Here is a 17,631-nt window from a genome sequence, read left to right as displayed (position 1 = left end):
AATATGTATTTTAGTGCATTTGTTTTCTTTTTTCTGACAAACACGACGCCTTTTGTTTAAATGCAGCCTAATGGAAACTTTTTCACTATTATTAGTGTATTAATTAACATTTAGAGGCTCAAAGTGAATAGTGAAACTGTGTAAAAACTGTTTCAAAAGGATCTCTAAATATCACTCCAGCTTCGGCCTAAATCCTGATGCTGCTATGAAAACTGTTCTTGGCTGAATAATTCAGGATCATCATCAAAAGTACGTCTCCAAGCAAATTTAATCACCAAATGAAATGCTGTTTAACAATAATAACACAGTCGAATAAAACTCACCAACTCAAAAAGCACTTGGGCAGGATGAAATATTACAGTCGCTTAATGTTTCCCTCCAGATGACACATTTAGAGGCTTTGATGTCCAGGGGGAGGGAAAAAGGAGAATTTGGACCAAATTTCTTAAAATTGGCTGCATAACAGGATTAGTGATATGTGACACATGTGCCCACTTACTCCACAGTGATGACAAATGAAAATGGATTGGAGTGTGGGAAATAGCCCGTGTCCAAAGGTTTATATTGGGCGTTGCAAAGAGAGAACAGGCAATACAAAGACTGGAGCCTCTTTCGGGATAATACTTCTATTATTCATAGCTCATGAGCAGCATATGCATGTCAAACGCTCGCTTTGTTGCGACCCAGTCAGCTGATTATCACAAAATGAACGTCGCTTCCGGCTTTATTCTAATCTTATCCCTTGTTTTTGTTTGTTTGTTTGTTTGTTTTTACCTCAAGATGCAAAATGTTTAAATGTTGACGCAAACGTGTGATAATTCAACACATGGGCCGTTTAAAATAGAGATTTTGTAACCTTTACGCACAGAAAATGTCAAAACCAGCATGCAATTGAGCATATTTTCCTAAATAATGTCTAATATTTAATGTATTTGGAGCTATTCAGGGCCAAACAAACACATACAGCAACCCCAGATGAGATAGGAGAAGCCTGCAGTCAGAGTCCTTTGTCTTTTTGTTCCCGGGTGCGAAACTGGACTGATGCCTGACAATAGTGCTGCATGACTCACATTGCTCCAACACTTGTGGACTACATTGGTCTATATATAGCCGGAGCAGTTCTATTAAATCCACTCAGGGAGACGTCAAAAACATACCCGCTTGTGCTTCAGTGATTAAATAATCAGATGTAACTGTTTAAAATAGCCTCCAAATGAGTATTTACGCACGTGTGGCGCAGCCCTTAAATCTGATCTGTCATCTGAAACTCAACAAGTCCTCTGTTGTGGCCCCAATGTTGTCATCTGTGCCACAAACTCTGAGCACTTACATGCACAACAAAGCCCGTGTCTTGTTGCCTGCGTGGTAGAAAACGCCTTTAAAAGCGTTCACACGCGTCCGCGGAGGTTAAGGTTAGGGTTAAGGTGAGGGTTATGTTTAAAAATGAACTTTAAGCTTCAAAAAAATCGGTAAGATGAGCAGCTTGGCGTGAATTTGGATATAATTCTCAGTTCTTCCCCTTGTAATGTGATAGTTTAAGGATACCAGACAGATAGAAGTAACCCAGCAGAGGCTCTACAGTGTAAACCGATGCATAAGATATTTTAACCTTGTCAAAAAAAAATTTAAAAGTTTCAAAATTCTTTTTTCAGTATTTTTCCTTTTCCATGCAGCCACAGGTCCACTTTCTACACTCTTTGACTCATATAGCCTACACGTTCAGACGTAGGCTATCTGTCATTTTGTGCCAGTGGTCACATGGCTTTGGCCCTCAGGAATGGATAGAGATGGATCCCCACGTCAGCTTGTACGTCTAAGGATTTCTGCTCCACCAGTCTGCCTCAAAGTGACTGGAGCGCAGCGACGCGGAGGAACTATGCGAGGATTATTATAGGACGTTTCCAACAGCAGAATATGGATTTTGATGAACGGATCTCTGGCTCCAATATGTATTTACCGAGCTGCACTTACTACGTCTCCGGAGCAGAGTTCTCGGGTCTCCCTCATTATTTAACCCAGAGTCAGTCCTCTTGCCCCATGACATACTCGTACCAGTCCTCAGCGCTGCCACAGGTCCCGTCCGTCAGAGATGTGGCTTTCAGAGACTATGGCATTGATACTTCAAGTAAATGGCACCACAGCAGGGGGAGCCTGTCACACTGCTACGCTGAGGACATCGTGCACAGGGACAGCTGGTCGAGCCCAGCCTCACGGGGGGGAGAGATCCTGGTGAAAGGCGGCTCCGGCGTCAGCCACTCCAGCTCCTCCAACCCGGCGCCGGGCTTCTACGGGAGCGTTGGCAGGAACGGGGTCCTGCCGCAGGCTTTCGACCAGTTCTTCGACACGGCCTACGGGAGCGCGGAGAACAGCACAACGCCGACTGCACAGGCGCCAGACACGGACAGACACGCCAAGGCGAGCCCCGCTCCTGCGCACTCGGGCTCGGACACGGCGGAGAGCTGCAGCCCCAAGTCGTCCTCCGGCCACAGCGAGGAGAAGCAGAGCAAAAGCAGCAGTGAGTGAACCTGCTTAATGCAAGGAACCAAATCTAACGTGTTGCTCTTAAAGCTTTTTATATGCAGTTTTATAAGCACGTAAGGTTTATGGTGGGCCTGCAGATTTACCCTATAACAAAACTATGTTATAAACGACAAGATCACGTGCTTGGGATTGAAATTGGCCGTGATGACTTTGGCGTTAAGCTTGTCTTCAAGATTTCAGACAAGATCTCCACTTTTTTCCCCCCACATTTGTGCTTATATTGCCTTCTATAATTACCCTGTAAAACATATATGGCAGATAGATTTAGTTAATAAAAACACTATTGAAATAACAACTTAGATATTTCAAATACACCCCTGGTCTCTCTTATTTATACCCATGTGATGCTAATTAATTTATTGCTCATATTTCTGCCTGCTTTTTGATTTAACATTGGGTTTATTTTGTGCTGGCTGCACTGGGCTGCTGGGGCATTTCAGTTTGACTTTGGACAAGACTTTTTAGCTCTAACCCTGCTTCTCAGCATAAATATTTACAAATTCTCAGGATTTGTAAGGATTTAATCCAACGACTGCTTTCCATGACGGAATTTACTCCACTAAAGCTAAAAACAACAGCTCCTTTACGCACAGTGAAACCAAAAGCGGACAGTAAAAGCGTATCAAGATATATGATACTCTCCTGTTTGGTTTAGGCCCACGCCCTAACTCTTAAAAAGCAGCCAATATGGTTTTTACAGATTTCAGTAAGTTTTCACTACTTCCGACATGCAGTCCTTTAAAGTGTCCCACTATCAGGCTACAGGCTTTGTTTATAAATCTCTGTCCTGTAGGCCTGAGAGGAGAGGGAGACACTTGAACTCCAAAAGCTCACTCTGGACCACCAACCACTGCTGCTGCTGCTGCTTCAAAAGCAAGAAATACACTTGTGATTTCATGTCGTGGCTATAGTTTCTGATTTCTTGTGTGTGTGTGTGTGTTTTCTCCAGGTGGCCAGAGGACGCGCAAGAAGAGGTGTCCATACTCCAAGTATCAGATCAGGGAACTCGAGAGGGAATTCTTTTTCAGCGTTTACATCAACAAGGAGAAGCGTCTGCAGCTCTCACGGATGCTCAACCTGACAGATCGCCAGGTCAAAATTTGGTTTCAAAACAGGAGGATGAAGGAGAAGAAACTGAACAGAGACCGTTTACAGTACTACACCACAAACCCCCTGCTATAAAAAAGGAAAAACTGAACAAAAGACTGCGGCCATGCACCCCCTCACATTTATATCATTACCTGAGCAGGAGGACGAGTTTTTCTAATGTACCAGACTCCATAAAGAATTCTACTCTTCATATATTATTTTGTCATTAAACACAATTGGCTCTATTATTATTATTATTATTATTATTATTATTATTATTATTATTATTATTATTATTATTATTATTATTATTATTATTATTATTATTGCTTGACAACAATTTTCCAAATTTTAAAGCGATGTGATTGCGTGTTTGGGGTGTTTTACGCACAAACCCACGTTTCTGAATTCCCTTTATATTATTTAACAATACGCACCGAGATTATTATACCGCATTTTTAAAAATAATATGATTTTTTTCCTTTCAAATTAAACTTTATTTCCCAAATTTACGCACGTACACGTTTTGTCTTGCATTTCCAACAATTTATCCCCCTTTCCCCCCCCAGTGAAACTTGATTTCTCCATTTTACGCACGAAACTTTTGTGGCGAGAATTTTGGGAGCTGCTGTTCGCTTTTCCTTCTTTCTCTTACTCTTTTAACACCATTGCGCAAATACAAATCCAACGTTTGAAATCTTTTCGGTTTATTTTGTAGCAGAACGTATCTGAAACGCCAAAATAAAATCTAAAAAAGACGCTGGTCAGTGCTGCTTAGTTATAGTATGAGTTAAGATACAATCTGGTACAAATTCGCTCTTTTGGTACATTTCAAGGCGCAGTGATATTTAACATCTGCGCTTGACCCTCAATGCAAAACGCTTTGTTGAGCTCTTGGCCGTAAAGTTGGATTATTCTCCAACTTCATCTAAAAGGGCACACCGCTGATAAAAGCGCAAAACCCCCAAATGAAACATAATCCCATATTTAGTTTTATATGCCAGCACGTGGATGGTATCAGATGCATGATATGTAGGTCTGGATGTTCTTTTTTTATTCTCTCATGGCTGGAAATAAGATCCTCTGCAGTTATTATTTGATATCCATTACAAAGGCTTCATTTGTCTTTAGGAGGAGGAAGGGGGTAGAAAGGCTGATTTTGGCCTCAACATTCATGTTATGGGTTAAATGAAGCTATCTTGACACTTGTTTTAATGCATGTAGAATCCAACAGACGCCTCTTTTCCCCTTCCAAACAACATGAATCTATATGTGTTACTACGCTCCCATGAGATGATCTAAAAGTCAGGGATAAACAAACAAATCCCAAATCGCTATTACAGTCACAAACAGCTGTTATCATTTAAAAAAAAAATATATATATATGGAGTGGCTTAATCCAAAGAGCTTACATCAGTTTACATACACAAAGCATGAAGATTTATGTTTAACCTGCAAATGAAAGTAAAGATGCGTAAAAAAACACAATGGGTTCAGGTGGCTTTCTATCCAGCACCAGGCCCTTGAAAACAACTTGAATGGCCTGTCATAAGCTAATAAGGGCCCTGGTGCCTTCCTTATACCGTGCATCCTGTGAGGCTCCCAGGAATTCCGCTTTGATTGCTGCACATCCTCCCAGTTGCTCCAGTAACTTGGCCATAAAACGCGGATTCGTCTGGAGCATTTGGAGTGTAGTGCAATAAAGCGTCTGAGACCAAGGTTATTAACTGTGACTAAGGGGCTGAAAAACAACGGCTGGGAGCATTGAAACTTGTGTTCACGGACCTTTCCGCCGTCATTTGTTGCAGCATCTTACCGTGGTCGGAATATTCTCTCGTGTGTGTGCGTGTTGTCGTTGTTGTGTGTTGCAGTGTAAGGCCTGCCGTCTTTGCCCACTGGGTGGCGCTCCTCAGATCAATGTCATTGCCGTGAATTGAGATATAAAAGAAGTTTTGACTCCAGCTGCTTTTTTAGAATATGTCACCACCTCAGGATTTCATTGTTTAAGGTAGGCTCAGAAATATTACCATGTGCGTGATTTTTCTTGGGGGAAAAAAAATCTAATTTAACCAAATCTGTCTATTGTTCCACATTAAAATAGATCATCTCCATATGAAAGTCACTAATCTTGAAGGTGCTGTTTTTCATTTTTATGTTATGATGCAATGAAATCATTAGCCAGTGAAAAATTGCCAGAAGAATTATTATATATGCTTTTTTTTATTTTGTGCAACAAACATGTTTGTCTCTGGAAATTCAGGGCAGGTTCTCTCGGCTTTAAGCTTTGGAGAAATTAAACGCAGGGAAGTGACTAATGCGCACTAAGAAATAAAATCACAAACCTCCATATTCTAAGCATTTTGTGGCCCACTAATTTTTATCATCGCTCTACAATTTAAAATGTGAATCGTGCTGCATTTTTTTAACAGGAAATTTGATTTACGTTGAGTAGAAGAACACAAACATACGAAAAATGGAAACTTTGAGTCGTCTTGTTCCTCATTTATCCATTTTAATCCATCCGTGTGTGCGCCTTTGTGTGCGCTCTGGCGAAAGCACACCAACAAAGACACATTTTAGGTTTTTCATTTATTTTTTTAACATTTCTTTAAAATAAAGTAAAAATTGTTTTTAAAAAAATCCCAATAAAATTCCTGTTTTTTTATGTGAATTGTAATACAAGAGGAGAATAATAGAAGGAGAGCAGAGGCGCAGCGCTCACACACTCAATCATGACAGCAAATATTCCACTATTGGGTTAATGGTTATTCTCATCCACTGCAGACTGCAGCAGGTTTGACGCCACAGAAAATGGCTGTACATAAACTGCAGCTCTGATTTCTAGACTTTATGGCTCCAGACTTAAAGTAAGATAGACGTAACCCGTGTCGTATTTTAGAGCAAACCCCACCTTCAGAGACGTTTTAGGCTGACCTAAATCTGTAGGCCTGCGTTATAAAGTACAACCCTGTTGACTTGTATGTTTAGGAGGCATGCGTTGATGTATTTTATTTTTTAATCTGGCAGACTGGGACTGATGACAATGCAGCTAATAATCCTCTTTTTATTTACTTACATGGCGGATTTGTGTTAGAAAATGACTCACGATGGGTTATGTAGCTTATTTATTTTAAATTTAAGGCAAAAAATACACCATAAGGTCTAAAACAAGTATATATTTTTTAATTTTCTGTTTTTTTTCTGGCAACTACAATAAGCAGGCCTCCAAAAAAAATCAAGACTAGTACGGAAAAACGGCGTAGATTTTTAATATATTTTTGTAAAAACACCTCAATTAAAACTACTTAAAAGGCACACACAGCATTTTCTTAGTGGGTAGAATTTATAGAAAGTGTTGATTTGAGTTTTAATTTCAATAGATATTTAAAAATAAAGGGATACAGGTCTTGGAAGTGCGTCTTCTGTGCGTAAAATGCCAAAGTGGTTCCTTAAGGATATGATACCAAGGCTTCCCAGATCTAAAATAATCTATTCATTAATGAACTAACCCTCATGCAGTCTCTCCAGTATTAGGCGACCATGAAGCAGCTCCACTGCATTGTTCAGTTGTGTCTTCACTCTGCCTGTGCGTCACCCTTTTTTTGGGTAAACGCTCAACAGAGCCTTTTGCAATAAAAGTTGCCTGGACGTGTTCATCCACGATACTCACACCACAATTACACCAACTCTAAAGACAAGCGATTTGCACTGGCATGAACAGCAACACTGCACTGCTACTGCACAGTCCAGGAGGAATTTTAAAAGTATAGTCCACTAATGTTCGTGAGAGCAGCAGCAGAAAAGGTTAAGAGAGCTCGAGCAAAGAGTCACACAGGACATTTTGGATCTCTGATGCACCCTGAGCTTCTCACAGGCACCTCTAGAACCCTTCATTTTTACAGTGCTGTAAAAGTGGCAATAAAGCTGTGCATGCTACATAATTGTTAGGGACAGCTTTCAGCGACTGAGCTGTCAAATAGGGGTTGCTGTGGTTGAATTTGCATAGGCAGCTCTGGGCTTATAGGTGGTGATAGAGGAAGATTTTGAGGAGATTTTGCTTAAACCCCTTTGATGCGCCACATTCCCCCACAGTTTTCTCTTTGCTTAGCCTAAAACAAAATATATGACACAGTGGAGTTGCCTGGTCGGACTGGGAGGAGTCTGTAGTCGCCTGGTGTTTTAATTGGCTGCAGGCTACAGTGAGAAGCGTGAGTATCAGTAATTATTCAGCAATGTTTTGCACAAGAAATGTCAGCCAGAAAGGGCTATCTTCATCCTCCGTCAAATTCTACCACGACGATGTCATGCCCCAACAACCAAGCTGGAAATTCCTTTTTCGTGGACTCCCTAATCAACGTGAGAACCGACAGTGGTTCATATTACCAGAGTAACAGCGTGTATTTGCCACCGGCGTCGGAATATTCATATGGACTCTCCGGTGGCTCTTGTTTCCCGGGGATCGGTAAGCGCAACGAGCCAACGACCCAGAGCGTGATCCCGTCTTCTGCTCCGTATGTTCAAGGGATGGAAACGTGGCTGGAAACGTCGAGATCCTGCCGGGTGGATCAGCCCAGCGGCCAGCATATGGCTCAGTGTTCATTCTCACCGAGTATAAAAGAGGAGAGCGCATATTGCCTTTATGAGTCAGACAAATGTCCTAAAGGAGCGACTGTAGATGACATTTCCTACTCGGCTGCATCATGCCCCGTTACCGGCAGCACCGTGCCGGTCCCCGGCTACTTTCGCCTGTCTCAGACATACGCGTCCTCCAGGCTTTATCACGATGTGCAGCCAAACATGAATCACTTTACTCTGCAGCGACCTGTCCGCTTGGATAGCCAGCCCTCCCAGCCGCCGCCTGCCTCTGCGGAGCCGGAGCACAGAGAGAGCCACGAGGAGGCGCCTGTCCCTGAGCCCTGCGCCCCGGCCAGAGACGAGGACAGCCGCCTGTCCTCGGAGAGCTCATCCTCCCCTGAACCCGCTGAGACGTGCAGTGCGGAGTGTCCAGAAAAGCCCGGAAAAGGTGAGGCGCTCACAATCATTGTCTAATTCAAAATTAGAGACATGCACAATTATTCTTTGTCCATTGTTGTGTAACCAATGATTTCTATCCACGAAGAAATGCTTTAGGTCAACAGTCAGGCGCCCACAGCTCTGCATTTATCCTGTATTTACCGGTTTATCAGGCAAAATTAAATCATTAGAGCTATTATATTTTATCAGCTCATTTAAAAAGAAAATGGAAATAGGCTGCTGTAGCTCCACTTACAGTGCTATTTAATCAGACCTCATGGATTTATTTTAAACCTGCAACGATATGAAGATTTAATAATTTAAAAAGCACATAGAGTATTCTTGTATTTTTAAATACCACAATTATTTTTTTTTCATTTAAAGCCACAACAACGAGGCCACTCCAGTTTAGTCCAATAGTCCTGTGCACGATTCTGATTTCATTTCTCTCCCATTCAAGGGTGCAGACCTTGTTATATTTTCAGCTGGCTGTGTTTTATGTCTTCATAAAGATGCAGTTGGCTACAGATTACAGTGGTTAACGCTGCTTAACTGGGCAAATATCTGATGAAATACAGCAATATATATGACCCTCCCTTAGGTATTAGGTTGCGTAAAATGTGCGTAAAATGGCAGTAAGGATCAAATAGAACACAAATATCAGACATTTTACGGGCCTACATATTTTACAGTTATGTAGCAGGTGTCAATTCAAACATTTCGCATTGATGGTCTACATAAAACATATTGTATAGTCTTGTTTTAAATAGCCTGAGGGTGATATGTTCAAATCCAGCTTGAGTTTATTTTGGATTTTGAATGCTGTTGGTGTATAATTTCTTACAAACATGGGAAGCTTGATTTGCTGGTGTTCCTCACACCTGTTGCCTAACACCTTGTCTCATTTTCATTGTAGGAGATGGAAAAATGGAAAGTACGGCTAATTGGCTCACAGCTAAGAGTGGTCGAAAGAAGCGTTGCCCCTACACCAAGCACCAGACTCTGGAGCTGGAGAAGGAGTTTCTCTTCAACATGTACTTGACTAGAGAGCGTCGTCTGGAGATCAGCCGCAGTGTGCACCTCACTGACAGGCAAGTCAAAATCTGGTTCCAAAACAGGAGGATGAAACTGAAAAAAATGAGCCGGGAGAATAGAATCCGAGAGCTCTCCAGCAACTTCAGTTTCTCATGAGACTGTCTGCGTCTCTGGCGCCCTCCTCCATCCATGGCAAGGACGCCTGTGCAGAGCCCCCACCCAACTGTGAGAATGTCCATGGAAAACAGGACCCTACTGCTAACTTATTGATTGTTGTTCTTTCGAAAAAAAAATATCTTGTTTTCACGTCTGGTTTATTTTGTCGTGGATATGTATTTATAAATGGTTACATTTGTAACGTTGATCCATTTAAAAATGTTCAGAATGTGACCGCCATGTTTCAGAGCTTCAGGCTTGTACATATTGTATATTCAACCTGAGTGAACCATTGGAATTTGCATGCTGGACTAACCCTTGGGATACTTGTGTTACAGTTCCATGTAGGCCTTTATGTGACAGCTAAAGAACCCCAAGAGGTCTGATGAATATTTGCACATTTTGCTGGTCAAATTAATAAAACCGTTCCTGCAACTGCAGACTTCTCACTTTTCATTCACAGAGATGGAACGAGGAGCTACGAGCTGTTTAAATTCTGCAAATTCCTTTGTGTTGGGAGCGCTTTTGTGCACAGTAAATATTATTGCACAGTAAATATTACTGCACAGTAAATATTATTGCAGTAGTAATGGGCGATGCTCTTCATAGTTTAGGCCTGTAATAGATGTCTGGTTGTTTTGCACACGACGCTGCGTTTTGTCCTTGACATCAGACTTTAATGTGGCACAAAAAGAGTGGAGGAGCAGAGATTTGTTTAATTATTCTAACAGAACACACTGTCTGCTGCTGCAAAAAAAAAAAAACAACACAAATTCAACTTTTTAAATAATAAAATTTTGCATTTTTAGTGTCTAAAAAAATTACGCATCTGCACTGTTAGGACTAAAACACTTCAAAAAAACTGTTGGAGAATTGTTGCGCAGAATATGAGAGTCCGGTTTCCACTTGGATCCTTGTATTTTGCGTCTTTACAAATTTTTAAGAACTATTACTAGGAGACTTCTTGTAGCGTACAAACTACACTGGCGACTTTTTGCACCCAGAATACACTAAAAACCAAAAGTCCTGAAGAGAAGAGCGGGCTGGTGAGTGGTTTAGGTAGTCTCATGTTGTTGGGCTTTATTATTTCTCCCACAACACGAAACTGCCTTGATTACCTCAGTAAAACTCGTCGCATCATGAGAAGTGAATCACTGCTAATCACTGATTGCATTTTTTAAATAATCAGACAGAAAATGATAATTAAAGAAGGTGTTCTAATGTGTTTTATGGTTGTGCGTAAAAGGAATACTTTTTACGCACGAAGGATTTTTTCCTCTTTTTGGTGTTGTGTTTTTTTAAAACTAGGAAGTCAAGCTAAATCCGTTTAGGTATTACCTGGACTTGGTAACATTTATTTTAAGATAGCTTTAGCCATGTCTGTAATTTAAGACTATCTGAGCGCAGAGTGTGTGTGATCCTAACAGCAGGAACTAAAGCTGCAGGCTGGGAAATGAAAGGATTAAGGCTGCTATGTGTCCAGCGGAGGACTAAAGGACAGACAAGGCCTCGGTTATGATCATTGCAGTCTGCCAGTTGCCTCGAAATGCCGGATGCGTCTGCTTGCGCCAGAGAAAGGACACAAAGGCTGAGCTTTATTGGCGATATTTAGCTTAGACAGGCAGGTTGTAACCTTAAGAAAAACAGCCCAATTGCCTGTGATAAAAAGGGACTGTTATATAGCACCCAAATAACCTCATCCTACTTTCCGTTTTAGAATGCCTTCAAAGTGTTATCCACAACCCTGCAGATTCTTGGAAACTGCCCCTGTCTGTTATTTTAAAATCCAATGATCCAAATCACATCTCTTGCTTCTTTTAGTTGTAAAAGAAAAAAAAATGAAATATTTGATGTATCAGACACTAACACGAACCAGATGTTGGTGGCCTTTAAAATATTACAAGCGTTTTATTTTGGGAGAATAAATATCCCCATTAGGTTTTAATGAATATACATTTTTTTTTAAGGGAACACGTTGTTTGATGATTTCACAAATGGACGCTTTAAAGTGATACTGCTCCTCCCCCCTCCACCACCACCACCACCACCTCCAGCCCCCCCTCAATTCACAGCTATGTTCTATCACACCAACGCGAGATCTCTTGACAAAAAAAAAAAAATCATAACGTTTATTGCTTATAAAACGAAATATTCCCCAATAAAGGCGCGGGGAGTTGCTATTAAAATATGGTGGGGAAAATGGTGGCCATTTAGCTGAGCAGTCGGCTGATTTATTATTTATTGTTCTGTCCCACGGTCACGTGTTTGTGGCGCCCTATCCAGTCTTGGGCAAGGTTCAACTTACTGGACGCATTGAGCTTCAAGCTGGTGCACGAAAGCAGCACCTTATCATGCAATGACTGCGTTTTATCTCGCAAGACTGTAAGGCGAGCTTTTTTAGTATTTTTTTTTAATTTTTTGCTTTGTATTTTTTTAACCCCTCTTTTGTCTTGCAATGTCGACGTTGGGAACGAGTTATTATGTCGACTCGCGCATTCTCCCCGAGCAGGAAGATATGGCACCGAGGTACTCATCAGCTGCAGGGGTGGAGCAGACGGTGGTCACCGAATATGGCGGACACGAGTCTTGCCCCTTGCAGGGGAAATCGTCTATTTTTGGTGGATCTTGGAGCAGCATCTCGGCCCACCCTCCGAACACGACCACCCCGACCTATATACATCACCACTACACGAGCGGGGACAGCGATGGCATGTTTGCGCGCTCCTGGGCGTTGGATCCGGTCTCTGCGTCCCTGTGTTTGACGGGATTACCGTCCACAGCCATGCATTATGAGATAAAACCCGAGCCTCTGATTGGGAGCGCCGAATGCACGACTTTGGAGACGCACACACCTCTTTTGTCTGACATTGAAAACGGAGCGTCCCTTGCGGAGATTCCCTGCGAAACCACGTCGAAAGCCACCGAGGATCACCCGTTTGGAGACGAGAAAAGGGAGACTGACGCAAGTAAGCGAGGCAGGCTTTTTTTTTTTTTTTTTTTTTTTTTTTTTTTTATTTAGATGCATTTAAAAAAAAAAAGCATGTGATTTCTTGGGGCTGTGGAGGGGACTGTTGTGGATGTCACGGGCCCGTTTGGTCTCTAATAAAACTTGTTATTGCGTGTATTATCGATTTGGCCTGGAGTCTTATGGCTCAGTAACAAGATCTGCAAAACTGACGCGCACTTTGCTATAAAACTGTGCAAAATTTGCAAAGAATTTTGACTTTCCTCAGTCCCCAATTTGCTGCAGTGCAGAGGAAAAACAAAAACGCATTGAAATAATCTGTAGCTTGTGCGTAAAAATGCGCAGATGAACTGGTTTATTTATTTATTTTTAGAAATCTATCTCTCCTGTCTCTTTGTTTCCAGATAACCCTTCATCCAACTGGCTCCACGCAAAGCCCACCAGGAAAAAGCGCTGCCCCTACACAAAGCATCAAATCCTCGAACTGGAAAAGGAGTTTCTGTTTAACATGTACCTCCCACGGGATCGTAGATACGAAGTAGCCAGACTGCTGAATCTGACCGAGAGACAGGTAAAAATCTGGTTTCAGAACCGCAGGATGAAGATGAAGAAAGAAAACAAAGACCGGCGGAGAGACAGTTAACTTGGGGATTTTTCTTTTTTTTTTTTTTTTTTGACGGATGGTGGATTTTAGAGCCTGGAGGTGGGAGGAAGAGGAGGAGGAGGGGTGAGGGAGAGAAGGGGAGAGAGAGAGAGAGAGAGAGAGAGAGAAGGGGGGAGTTTGTCCTTAATATTCCTAACCTGTTACACATGTTGTAAAGTTAGTGTTGTTGAAACGATGCTGGATGTGTAATTTTCTTGTGTTTCCTCTCGGATCCAGTGTTTCATGTTAGTTTTTTTGTGAGAGGACAAAAAAAGTGTCTCGTCAGAATTTAGCTGTGTTGTATTTGGCGCACACAAAGATAGCTAACATGTAGGCCATTTGTTATTTGCATGAAATTATCCTGGACTACCTGAATGTCCTTCAGCTACCTATTTGCATTGTTTAAGTTATTGCTGTTTATTTTTGGCAACTTTAGATGTTTTTTTTTAACCTTTAGGGTTTTTTGATGCATTTTGTGAAAGAAAAAAAACACTGCGCACACTTAAAATACCTCGTCGTTGTTTGAGTTCAACCCAAATAAAGTGTAGTTTGTTTAGCACAGAAGAAAAATCGCATATTTAATCTTTTTTTTGCTTAACATTAAGACACATTTCTATTTTAACAAAATACACACTGTTACTTCATAAAACCTGAGCCTTTTACTTTAGTTTTTAAACTTCCTGTTCTGTTTCCCACCTTAAATGTTACAGAATCGTTTGGACCAAGTTTATTTGTTATTAAAAATTAATTTAACAGAAACCTGGTTTCTATTGCAGGAGGGGGAAAAAAAACATAAAATAGACTTTTACTGCATTTTCTGGTTTGTAGCCATTCAGCTTTATGGCGCAAACAACCAACTGAGCCACCAAACCTCCCAAAACCTGCCAAGGTTTTTTTTTTTTTTTTCTCCTTCAGAAAGACTTCTGTCAGTCTAACTGGTGTAAAATGTGTAAAATTGCATTTCTAATAATAATCACATGTATATACTATAATAATATGTATTATTGTGGATGTGATGGGAATTTTCATTCACATTTTTTTGTTATTTAAAAAAAAAGTCGAGCCTGCTTGTCGAAATAAATATCAATATTTTAAGTTGGAAAACTACCACAATTACTTGAATTATTTCTTATGTGTACATTTAAAATAGTGTTTGTTTTCTAGAGGTGAAAGCTGCAGAATCAATTAAAGCAACATAACGAACTTAAACACAAAAACAGGAAAAAGTGACAGAAAGTTAGGGCAAAAAAAAGGAAAAGCCAAACACATTCTTGGATTTATAGATTATTCTGCACTTAATTATTGTCTGAATCACAACCTCTATATTTACAGTCACTTGTAGGACATTTTCGAGGCCACAAACGAGACGCCCTCAGCAATAAAACCAACTCACAGCCGCAGCTGTTTATAAGGTGCGAAAACTGTGACAGCAGTAAAGCAGCATTTCTGATGAGGCTCCACCAAATAGTCAGATATGTAACATTGCTGTAGGACAAGCCTGAAGCGGTGGGAGAAAACACACAACCAGACACACACACACACACACACACATCCAGACACACACACACACACAGAGGAGGAGGATGGGGTGCTGGGAATAACAGGAGTGCAGATGGGTCTGTCCTAAAACGTCTAATTACTTTACAACCGTCTACCAACAATTAGACTGTCTCGGCTGCGGAAACACCCTCTTGTTGTTTGGGCGCAGGAGAACTCTGAAGACACAGACAAAAACATATCCCACCTAAAAATAAGCAGCACGCATCACTTTACCACAAGGAAGGGGCATTTAATGAACATAAAAGTGAGACGAAAGCTAAGATAAATTGGAAAAAATGCTTCATTTAGGTCAAGCAGCACTGGCCTCATGTTGCTGGAACAGTTCTGTGCTTTGCTGCTGCGCTCTGTTCACCAGCAGGTGGAGGCAGCGGCTCATCTGAGGAACAAGAGGATGATGCGTTCAGGGCACACTAGGCGTAGATGTTGCAGATTTGGGACATTTTGTCAGATCCACTCCAGTCTAGTTGTTTATTTCATTCAACTAAAATGCAACTCACACCTGCTGATGAGCATCAAACAATGATGCCAAAGCTGCTTTTTTCTGGGCACTTTATGTGAAACGTCCATTATAGTGTTTGGCCATTTTTTAATGAGCTTATATTTCATTTGAACATTCAAGTTGACACATAAAGCAGAGGTCTGAAATTTTGAGCATTAAATCCTTAATCTCCTGCATTCTGGATCACTTTTACGCACAGATTTGCGCATTTTCTGTATCACTTCATGGTAGAAGTGTCCTTGTTTATGCAATGAAAAACACAAAATCCAGGCTAGCCTTGCAAATAACGAACATTTTCATTGTCGATTATTTTCTTGATTAGTTGTTTTAGTAGTTTGGATCAATAAAATATCATAAAATGGCAAAAAAAAAAGAAGCAACCAAAACTCAAACATGTTTACTGTCATAGAGGAAGCAAGAAACCAGGAAATAAGCCAGTTCAAAATGCTGGAATCAGAGAATTTGAATATATTTTCTTTAAGAATTACTGAGTTGATTATGCTCTCGATTAGTTGTTTGGTCGTTAAAATTTTAGAAAACGGTGCAACGTGTTGATCACTGTTTCTCAAAGCCCAAGATGACAGATGTCCTGTCTTGTTCAACGATATTCAGTTTACAGGAGTAAGGAAACCAGAAAATATTCAAATTTAAGGAAGTTTTTCACAAAAATGAGGCACTTTTTTTCTTTTTTTAGTTTTTTTTTTTGGAGTGACTAATGCAAGTGTTCTAAATATTAAAGGGAACTTATCCCCTGCAGTCCTCCTGAAATCCAAGCAAGACACTCCTCATTCCTTGCAGACCATCACCAGTTATGTGGTTTCCATTACATGATATTAGACCCTGCTTTGGTCTGTTTAATTTCTGCTTTAGTTTATAGGCATTTTATTTTTTACCATAAATTGCTCTTTAAATATCCTTATTTAATGAAAGCAGGGCTTTGTTTGACATAAAGATCCCCTTTATTCTCAATCCAAAGAAACAAAAAGCAAATATTAATTGAATAACTCTGCTTTATGCTTCAGAATGGTTTAGATTTGGACATATGAAAGGCTTAATACATGTGGCTGCACTTCACTCAACAAATGAAACAATAAATTCATATTCACAAATGTGCAACATGTGGATACTTACATGCACATGTCAGATAATTTGTGCACGAATGCTCCATTTGGTCAGGACACATTCTCAGAAGTATGTTTGCAGTGATGAGCTGGTAAACTTGAGCTCCTAAAACTGCAAAATAGCCCAAACCTTTAGTCCACCTCACCCCTTTCCCCCCTTTCTCTCACCCAAAAAGGTCAGCCACATGTAGCCTGTTAAGCCTTCCTTTGTGGGGAAATGTTTTTTGAGGACAAGAGATTTTCCCCCAAAACATAACTAGTGACTTAATACAATGAGGAGAAAACGGTGTAGAAACCTCCTCACGTGTGGAAATCTTTGGTGCCGTGCGAAGAGCCTGGCTGCAGAAAAACAGAAAGTTGCTAGGGAGGTTGTTTGCGGTGACCTTTCGTGACCCCTATACATCAAACCTCATGACACCAGGAGTGACAGAGGAGGCCCTAAGTCGGCTGTGGAGGAGAAGTTCAGGGGAGTAAAGTAATGAGCACATGGGAGTCTGTTACATCCACTTATGCTACTAGTCTGTTGTTTTGGAGGAATCCCAAAGAGGATGTGGAAACTGAGGTTGTGTTAATAGATGCTTCTCCAGTTTCAAGATATAAAGGATTGACCTTAGTGGTGAGCAGATTGATAACACCTCAGATTAATGTTGCTTTCATTGATATTTGGACGTACCAATACATTTTCTTGCAATTTTTTTTTCTGTAAATCAGATTCACATCAATTTGCAAGCTTTCAAATCCTTTGTAAAACTTCCTTCATGCACATTTTGCTTGTGACTTCACTTACAGAGCAACTGTGAGACTTGAATCCAAAAAGAACTGACAGACAGACAGACAGGTAGATTGTGTATTAAAACTAAAGTTGGGGAGGCGGATGCTGTCTTACTCGTTCAAACATGAGCCTTATCCATCACTATGAAGACTTTTGTTCATGCATGGCATTTATTCCTCTCTCCAAAATTGATTTTCTGACTGGCAGGAGAAAAAAATTACCGTACCTGTAAGGGTT

General features: G+C 40.8%; 3 protein-coding genes across 3 annotated transcripts; all 3 read left to right on the top strand.

The window, feature by feature from the left end:
• On the top strand, nucleotides 1–3,875 carry hoxa11b (homeobox A11b). The gene is made up of 2 exons (XM_023299410.3): nucleotides 1–2,515; nucleotides 3,491–3,875. The coding sequence occupies exons 1-2, from the start codon at nucleotides 1,915–1,917 to the stop codon at nucleotides 3,721–3,723; spliced, it is 834 nt and encodes a 277-aa protein (XP_023155178.1). The 5' UTR covers nucleotides 1–1,914; the 3' UTR covers nucleotides 3,724–3,875.
• Nucleotides 3,876–6,140: 2,265 nt separating this feature from the next.
• Nucleotides 6,141–10,274, top strand: hoxa10b (homeobox A10b). The gene is made up of 2 exons (XM_035943472.2): nucleotides 6,141–8,653; nucleotides 9,560–10,274. The coding sequence occupies exons 1-2, from the start codon at nucleotides 7,879–7,881 to the stop codon at nucleotides 9,832–9,834; spliced, it is 1,050 nt and encodes a 349-aa protein (XP_035799365.1). The 5' UTR covers nucleotides 6,141–7,878; the 3' UTR covers nucleotides 9,835–10,274.
• Nucleotides 10,275–10,984: 710 nt separating this feature from the next.
• On the top strand, nucleotides 10,985–14,549 carry hoxa9b (homeobox A9b). The gene is made up of 2 exons (XM_035943446.2): nucleotides 10,985–12,800; nucleotides 13,204–14,549. Exons 1-2 carry the CDS (start codon nucleotides 12,290–12,292, stop codon nucleotides 13,440–13,442), a joined length of 750 nt encoding a protein of 249 aa, XP_035799339.1. The 5' UTR covers nucleotides 10,985–12,289; the 3' UTR covers nucleotides 13,443–14,549.
• The last annotated feature ends 3,082 nt before the right edge of the window (nucleotides 14,550–17,631 follow it).

The sequence above is a fragment of the Amphiprion ocellaris genome, chromosome 9 (assembly GCF_022539595.1).
Source record: "Amphiprion ocellaris isolate individual 3 ecotype Okinawa chromosome 9, ASM2253959v1, whole genome shotgun sequence".
NCBI classification, from domain to species: Eukaryota; Metazoa; Chordata; class Actinopteri; family Pomacentridae; genus Amphiprion; species Amphiprion ocellaris.
Note: the sequence above shows the minus strand (reverse complement) of the source record. Positions and strands in the feature narration are given on the sequence as shown.

Coding starts and splice junctions, on each gene's coding strand:
- hoxa11b (XM_023299410.3), top strand. CDS start 1,915: ATGGATTTTGATGAACGGATCTCTGGCTCCAATATGTATTTACCGAGC. Junction 2,516..3,490: donor GAAGCAGAGCAAAAGCAGCA/GTGAGTGAACCT, acceptor TGTTTTCTCCAG/GTGGCCAGAGGACGCGCAAG.
- hoxa10b (XM_035943472.2), top strand. CDS start 7,879: ATGTCAGCCAGAAAGGGCTATCTTCATCCTCCGTCAAATTCTACCACG. Junction 8,654..9,559: donor TCCAGAAAAGCCCGGAAAAG/GTGAGGCGCTCA, acceptor TTTTCATTGTAG/GAGATGGAAAAATGGAAAGT.
- hoxa9b (XM_035943446.2), top strand. CDS start 12,290: ATGTCGACGTTGGGAACGAGTTATTATGTCGACTCGCGCATTCTCCCC. Junction 12,801..13,203: donor GAAAAGGGAGACTGACGCAA/GTAAGCGAGGCA, acceptor CTTTGTTTCCAG/ATAACCCTTCATCCAACTGG.